General features: G+C 37.7%; 1 protein-coding gene across 1 annotated transcript; it reads left to right on the top strand.

The window, feature by feature from the left end:
- Window positions 1-4,061: 4,061 nt before the first annotated feature.
- Window positions 4,062-5,495, top strand: LOC115926479 (G-protein coupled receptor moody-like). The gene has a single exon (XM_030991227.1). The coding sequence runs from the start codon at window positions 4,062-4,064 to the stop codon at window positions 5,493-5,495; it is 1,434 nt and encodes a 477-aa protein (XP_030847087.1).
- Window positions 5,496-9,045: the final 3,550 nt, after the last annotated feature.

Raw genomic sequence — 9,045 nt, 5'->3', positions numbered from 1 at the left:
GCATTGAGGTCAGCCAGGGATCCTCTCCGTCTCACATATTCAGTTACCCGCACATTAGCCGGTGATAGAACATTTACTGTATCTGCTTCAAAATGTTGGAATGATTTACCACTTAGAATCAGGCAGTCTCCGTCAGTTATTACCTTCAGAAAGGCCTTAAAAACATATTTTTTTTTGCAATTTGTAGTTGTAAGACTGTTTTTTCTAATTATATGTATTTATGTAATTTTTTATTTTCGTTCACTTTAAGCGCTTTGGGCCTTATGGGAAAAGCGCGGTATAAGTAATAATAATAATAATACGGTTATATTGTGCGTGTGTGTGTAAGAGGTGTGTATATGCGTGTGTATAGGGGTGTGTCGTGTGTGTGTGTGTGTGCTCTCATCTCAGCATTCTTGTGGGGTTTTATGTGCGCTTCACATACCCCTTGTGAGGCATTTTTACTTTGTGGGGTATTTTTTCAGGACCCCACAGAGTAAAGTCTTTCAAATGACTGTATATTCGGTGTCCTATGCCCTGCGGGGCATTAGAAGTGGTACCCCATAAATGACTTTTTGTGAGCGTGTGCTAAAACTTGCACACTTTTTTATGGTAACATCGTAAGCACACCGCCGGGTTGTTATCGCCAGGTTGTACATACCCCACTAGTAGGGGACCACAAGGTATATCTGGAACGCACAGAAATACCCCACAATCAGGTGCCCCACAAAGGCCCTGATGTGAGAATGTGCGTCTTTGTAAGTGTGTTGATGCGTGATAGCTGGAGAGGTGTTCCGGCGTGGAAGTGCCTGGATGGACGAGATCAATAACAAAACAAAACAAGCTTTTTAAACTGCACTGCCTTTTCCTCAGTTTTTATCTTATTCTTTAATGCAACCTTTCTTAAAATTGTGATGATTTTTGTCTGTATTTATATATTTATATATTTATGTACATGTATAGCACCGTTAAATGTCCGAAGACAAATTTTATGTATTTTTTACATGACAATAAATTATCTTGAATCTTGAATCTTGAATCTTTATAAATATTTGATGGAAATTAACGAAACAACAATTAACATAAAAGTTTTGTTTTTGTTGTCCTCTTAGCGAGGTGTTTTATTTCACATATTTCACATTTCATACATATTTACATCAATTTACATTTTAATATAATACAAATAGACAAAAGTAATTAAATAAATAGTTATAACCTTAACATTTCTTAAAAATTTGCTATGTGTTTCGTCAATAAAAAACTTTGTTTATTTGCTATGTAATATCGTAGTTTTAATTTGAAATTAATGAACAGACTTTTACTATTGTACTCTTTACCATCACACCGAAGTTTAATATACATTATGTATATTATGTATTGTCCTAAAATTAACATGAAGTTTATCACAGAGTTTCCCTTTTTCCATTAAAATAACCTATAACTAATGCTTTTTCATTAATATTTATTTGTTCATAAAAATTATGATATAAGTTTTCAATAATTTTCCAAAAAATTCTAACTTTATTACATTTTAACAAGACATGAACAGTAGTTTCTGTTTCTTTACATATATCACAATCGTCATTTTCCATTATACGCCATCTGCATAAATTATGTTTTGATGGAAATATATTATGGAATATTTTAAAATTAACTTGCTTTATCCTAGTATTTCCTATTTGTTGAAATTCAAAATTGTATACTTTCTGCCAATTAAAAGAAACGGCTAAGTTCAAGTAATATTCCCAGTAACGTGTAACGTTTGGTTTTTGAAGTTTTTGTTTCAGAAGGGATGAATAATAAAGTTTCGTCTTGAAACTAGATATATCAACGAAATCTCTATTGTCTAGATCTATTAGAAATAAATCATTGTTAAAATCATTCCATAAATTGGGGGTAAAAATAATTATTCCACCATTATGACCTGATTAGGACCAACAGTGTGTATATATATATATACAGGGCGTATCATAATAAAGGATATTGAAGTTTAATGACGATTTATATGAAAACTACTGATTTCATAATCAAGCATTTTATGTCTGTTGTAAAGGACAGAATGTCCTCTTGTTAATGACACCCCGATCATACTACTACTGTCACAGTTGACTGAATAACAAAGCATTGCTGTCCACCATGTGAAAGGTGCACTGTGACAAGTTAGCATTCACAGATAAATTCTAAAGATTAGTGCTTGTGTCAGCCCAGACATATTGAAATGGTGAACAATGAGTGGATTATGTGTCTAAGAAGGAAATGTTATCAAACTTGGCACAGTGCACCTTTCACATGGTGGACAGCAATGCTTTGTTATTCAGTCAACTGTGACAGTAGTAGTATGATCGGGGTGTCATTAACAAGAGGACATTCTGTCCTTTACAACAGACATAAAATGCTTGATTATGAAATCAGTGGTTTTCATATAAATCGTCATTAAACTTCAATATCCTTTATTATGATACGCCCTGTATATACCCCTCACCTTCAGGAAACTACCCTCGAGAGAAAACCGGATAGTATACAGTCTTCACCATGCAGAGTCCTTCTAGGACATCTGTCGATCCAAGACTATATACTCAAGTTGGTACGTAATCTTTTGTTGTGTTTTCCTAAGTGCATAGATAATTGTCCAGGAGTTAATTAGTGTAATTTTCCGGGGTACATCATTTTTTCGGGGGTGGAAGGCCAGGTATTTCTTTTTTAATTTTTTTTTAAAATCCCAAAACAAAATAAAACAGTGTGATATCAGAAAGATAATAATGAAAGCTACGACAACCTTGTTTTGGAGAAGAAATATAGACACTTATTCATAAAAGGGAAAATCTTTTGTTCGTCGGATTATATAAATGTTTATATTTTTAAATTAAGAGTTTGTGCCAGCTTGTTTAGCCATAATATGAACACAGGGAAATGAAGGCAGATGAACAGAAACTACCAAGATTAAATATCATTTAATGTCTATCCTGCCGTGTACCAAAGTTTAATCCTGTGAAGATTGATTCCCTTGAAGTCGCGTTGGCTTCCCTAAGTTACTAATTAAAACACAACGAAAGGGAAAGTAAACAACTCTGTCATGTGTGTTATCCTATATTAGAATAAATATTGCAAGTCAGCGGTGAACACCAACAGTCGAGTTTTATAAGTTAAAGCTTATAGCTTACTGTGTTGGCTATTTGGATAATCACGACTTTAGACATTAAAGGTATAGACCAGTATTGGAAACGCCCCCTCTCAAAAAATGAAATGGAAGCTGTTATTACCAATCATGTGAAAGAATATGTTTTGACTAATACGTGATGATAAAAATTGTACCGGGAAACCGCCTACTAATTAATGTATTTGGTAAACTATTATATCTATCCGGACTGGATAGTAGAGGATTATGTTATAGTTTGATCTTAATTAAGGGTATCTTCTTTTATCCTTTTTGTTTACAGACCATGATCATTGTTAAAGTCTACTGATCGACTGACATAAATAGCCAGATCTTATTTATGATCACGGTATTCAAGAGTGACAATAATAGGTGGGGTGCAGGGCAATATAAAAAAAAAAGTACTCCCATATACATCATTCTGTGTATACAGTGCTTGTAAATTTACCAAGACTGGGCCAAATTTCGTATCATTTTGATGATTCCAACACCTTGCAGTACACACCAATACATGCTAGATGATCAACCTTTTCTGATCGATTCCACAACGTTTCTTTCACAATGCAATCGCATGACCAGAACTGGTCTATACCTTTAACCTTTCGTCGTTATTTTTTGTTGTTGCTAGGGGTCGATGATTCGTGAGTTTAGTATCGGACTTTCGCTTTCAGTAAAAGAGCAACTCATAGTTCATGACTTTGCAGACTGGAGATTATTGATAAATCGTTTCTTTTTGGAAGCAGGTTCATTAATTTCTGTTTCACTGACAAGCATAATGACTTACATCAATAGCGGGTATTTTCGTTGCAACCTAATTCCGACACCGAACAATCTCAAGTAGCAATTAAGAGGCTAAGCTTTCGTCAAGTAATTGTACCGGTGTTTCTTATCGACTGTGTAACTAGTACTGAATATTAAACTTGAAAATATGGACGACTTTTCATCCGTCACCACTAGCAGCACCAATGATGACTTCGTGTTTGAAAGCTACCCCCAGCGAATCGTCATCGCCTCCATTCTCTGTCTCGTCACCGTCGTCGGCATCATTGGGAATAGCCACGTCGTGCTCGCCGTGCTCCTCTGCCAAAAGTTGAGATCTTCCACCAACTGGCTGGTGGTCAACCTCGGTATGGCCGACCTCGTCACCTGTCTCTTCCTTCCCTTCAACGTGGTGGCGATGCTGAGTAAGAATGGATGGCCCATCGCCGAATGGATCTGCGTAATGACCGGAGGCGTCACGCTGACCTGCCTGGGAACCAGCATCATCAGCCTTGCTCTGATCGCTCACAATAGGTGGGTCCTCCTCACCAGGCCTCGATACACATTCTACAGTATCTACTCCAGGCGCAACATTGTTGCCATGGTGATATTATCATGGATGTACCCATTATTGCTTGTCATAGTCCCACCGATGGCAGGACTCGGGAAGTTGGGATATTCAGAAAACTACAAGACGTGTCACCAGGATACCTCCTTGTCCAACTCGAACTACTACAGCCTCATAGCAGCGGTAGGCGTCATCGTCCCGGCATCTATCATCATCGTTATCATGTACGTGCTCATCTACCGAACCGTTTCGAGTCATAACAAAGCTTTGGGGAAAAGATTGGCCGAGTCGAGGGAAGCCGAGACTTTTAGTCTTGACCGAACCAGTCTTAATATGAGCACGAGCAGGACAGAATCCCGGGATCGGCAGAGGAGTGTAGTCACGGATGGCTCGAGAGCAACTTCTGGAGTTGGTATGCGACCTACACTTCCAAACAGCCGAAACTTGGAGGATGCACCTACCTTGACAGGTCCGGTCAACCTTGCACCATCGAATGACGAGGGTGATGAGAGTCAACATAACATTTCGCATGTTCCAGAGACAACTAGGCCTAATAAAGTCTTTGAACGTGGAGTGCTTGTCCTGGGTGAAATAGAGCTGTCTAATGTGAATTCTCAAGCTGAGAAAAGAGTATCAATAAACGACCATCGCGTTAGCCAGGAGAATCTTGAAAACTCGTCGACATCATCCAATCCCAGAAGGGGGGCTCCCAAGACATTCACTCCTTGTGCCAAGGGCCCGAAAAGTGCGCCAAAGATTTCGCGCAACCATATCAACGTCACCAAACGTCTTTCCTTGGTGGTGCTTTCTTTCTTCATCTGTTTCCTCCCATACGAGATCTGCGTGATGGTGCCTACCAGTCACCCAGCTGTTCCTTGGGCAATCCTTCTGTTCGTCTTCAACACGTGTATCAACCCCATCATTTATGCGGGAACTATGCCGATGTTTCGGGAGGTAATGGGATGCATAGCACGGTGCAGGTTCCAGAGCATACCGGAGCCCGTCCAATGTGTACGGTTCTGCCGTGGACCTTAATTCTTTAATGTTAATGTAATTTTTTGTCAAACAAATCGATAATTAACCAAAGTAACCTAGAGATTTCAATAATTTTCGTTTTCTATTATAACATATTTATGATTAAATATTTTTTTAAAATATTATATTCAAATGATTACTTAAATAATAATTCGATCGAACTTGACATCAGTCTGTAGTTATTTCATTAAGTGTGTGCCTTTTCCTGTTCTTTGATTATAAAATGTGGGTAATCTTTTTGTTTTATTATTTTGAATTCGACTTAAATATAAGACAAGTTCAGTTTTTCATACTATGTAGTCAATGAATTCCATCCGTCCATTGTAATTCCAAGCTATTACGTTACGGGCATAATTTGTTTTCATAATGGATTTTCCCTATAAATTTAGTTTAACGAAAGCGATTTATATTTGTTTTTATTTATATTTACTCTGTTTTGATTGATTTACCCCTCCGATCTTAGTTATACATCTCACATTCTACTCCGTCTCCCCTGTATACATTCCCCTCACCCTCTCCCTTGCTCTCTCTTGCTCTACATCACTCTCTCTCTCTCTCTCTCTCTCCCTCCATATTCTCGTTATTTGTTACCTCAATTTCTATCTCTACTCACCTCTCCCTCTTTCTTCGTTTTTTCAGATCATTTAAGTCATAAATGTCAAAAATAGGAGTAAATTCAAAGTAGGCCTAATAAAATTCATTATTTTATTCTTAGAAAATATAGTGAATTGATTTGGTAAAGCTATTTAGAAAAGGTAACGATGTCATGCACATTTTCCCACGTATATTTCAATTGGATCAGGTCGGAATAAGGGAACTATTGCTTACATTTGAAAATACGAATATTAAATCTGAAAAGTTTGAACGACTATATTATTCAAATTCTCCTAAAAAAAGTTTATACCATCTGATGATTCTATGAACAAAACAACAAAAAAAAAAAATCATATTTTATTTCTGCACGTAACAGATAGCCTGTATATATATGCACGATTTTATGGCATAGTCTACTTAGTTCATCTACGAAAAACAACCTTTGGTCCTAGAATGAATCTTACGAAAATCCTTTTTCTTTGTGATTTGATCACGCACTTAAATCAAGTGAAATTCTTGAACATTATTGAGTAGCATTAACATCAACATAATATGTAAATAAATAGAAAATAATTTAACAGCGTTGCGTCTACATTCTCTTTTTTAACACAAAGTTAATCAACCTCTTCAAAGCACTATAAATGAATATCAATATCTATATTTAAAACGGCTAACTTTCGAGCTCATCACAAAAAAAAGGTTATTCAATAAATGGCATTTGAAATATCAATGATGTACACATTAAGAAGAAGAATAAATTTGTTTACTACAGTTAACTTTGATAAACAACACTGCATGGTCTTTGCCTTTAAAGAAATATTTAATAATACGGCATTATGTGATAATCGGCACTGTTGTAAGCCCTTTGCTAAACAATAACCACAGGCTCTTCTTATCAGGTTTAGTTTCCACATTCCTCTTTCCATTCCTTCACATTTCTCCATTTTTGTTTAACCATTAATGTCATAATCTTCTCTTTTAATCTTATCATTCTCTTTCTAGGGGCCTGCTTCCCCTTTCATTTTCAGCCTATTGATACCTTTTCTATTTTTTCTTTCCCATTTCCTTTTCCCCTTTTCCCTTTTTAGTATTATTGCTTAACGTCATATCTCTACAAACTTTTCATCTCCTCTTATGTAGCTTTAATGAAATAACTTAAAAATAAATGCAGACACCGCCAGTCAGTGACGCAGGCCTGTGTCGGGCAAATGGCGCAGCAAGTACAACGGGCATTAGTCAAATAAAAACATAGGTTCTAGGACACCTACCTCCTGGACATCCACCCCCCGGAAAACCACCCCCAGTCAACTACCCCTAGGACGACTACCAACGGAACTACTACCCCCGGACAACTACCCCCAGACAACTACCCTCGGACAACTACCCCCTAGGACAAGTATCTCCAGGACAACTACCTAGGGTAGTTGTCCGGGGGGTAGTTGTCCTAGAGGATGGTTGTCGTAGGGGATAGTTGTCTGGGGGGTACTTGTCCGGAGGGTAGTTGTCCTGGGGTACTTGTCCGGAGGGTAGTTGTCCTGGGGTACTTGTCCTAGGGTAGTTGTCCGGGTGGTAGTTGTCCTAGGGGTAGTTGTCCTGGGGGTAGTCGTCCTAGAGGGTGATTGCCCTAGGGGGTAGTTGCCCTAGGGGTAGTTGACTGGGGGTAGTTATCCGGGGGTGGATGTCCAAGGTGTAGGTGTCCGGATACGAAAAACATAGACATAATTATAGTTTGTTCAAACTTGATGAAACTTTACGAAAATCGTGTAAAGACAGAATCATCGTATACAGGGCGTATCATAATAAAGGATATTGAAGTTTAATGACGATTTATATGAAAACTACTGATTTCATAATCAAGCATTTTATGTCTGTTGTAAAGGACAGAATGTCCTCTTGTTAATGACACCCCGATCATACTACTACTGTCACAGTTGACTGAATAACAAAGCATTGCTGTCCACCATGTGAAAGGTGCACTGTGCCAAGTTTGATAACATTTCCTTCTTAGACACATAATCCACTCATTGTTCAGCATTTCAATATGTCTGGGCTGACACAAGCACTAATCTTTAGAATTTATCTGTGAATGCTAACTTGTCACAGTGCACCTTTCACATGGTGGACAGCAATGCTTTGTTATTCAGTCAACTGTGACAGTAGTAGTATGATCGGGGTGTCATTAACAAGAGGACATTCTGTCCTTTACAACAGACATAAAATGCTTGATTATGAAATCAGTAGTTTTCATATAAATCGTCATTAAACTTCAATATCCTTTATTATGATACGCCCTGTATATAGCGAAAGGAGCGTACAGACTAGATAACAACATGCGTATAAAGAAACTGGTTTTTAAGAGGTCAGTTGACATGTCAGCAGGCTAATGATGAGCGCGCGGTTACGATAAGCCCCGCCAAGTTTTACGATTTTCGTACGATACGACGTTCAGACAACAACGGGAAGCTGATTCTTTATCGAGTTTTCGTACACTTTAGCAGCGGGTTACACTTTAGAAGCGGCTAACACTTCAGCAGCAGGCTACATTTTAACAGGAGGTTACAACTTTTAGTAGCAGTTTACACTTTAGCAGCAGAATACACTAATCTTAGCAGCAGTTTACACTTCAGCAGCAGATCACACTTTAGCAGCAGTTTACAATTTAACCAGTAGCGGATCTAACAAGTAGTATCTTTTATAAAATGACATCCTCTTTCACATAATTACACAATTTAAGGAACCAATATTGGATGATACTCCTTGAGAAGCTGTTGTAAGCAGAAAGGAGCCAGTTTCGTTAACCGACATTCAGACTACAGAATCGTAATCACTCATCGTATAGCCATACGATGAATTTCGGTAGCCTGAACGCAAGGAGAGACATAACGGATATACCAGGGCGATCAAGTTAAAGATAAACTCCAGTACTGGTAAAAAAAATAAAAATAATTCTCACAGA

Source organism: Strongylocentrotus purpuratus, unplaced genomic scaffold (assembly GCF_000002235.5).
Source record: "Strongylocentrotus purpuratus isolate Spur 01 unplaced genomic scaffold, Spur_5.0 spur5_scaffold_2, whole genome shotgun sequence".
In the NCBI taxonomy this organism is placed as follows: Eukaryota; Metazoa; Echinodermata; class Echinoidea; order Camarodonta; family Strongylocentrotidae; genus Strongylocentrotus; species Strongylocentrotus purpuratus.
Note: the sequence above shows the minus strand (reverse complement) of the source record. Positions and strands in the feature narration are given on the sequence as shown.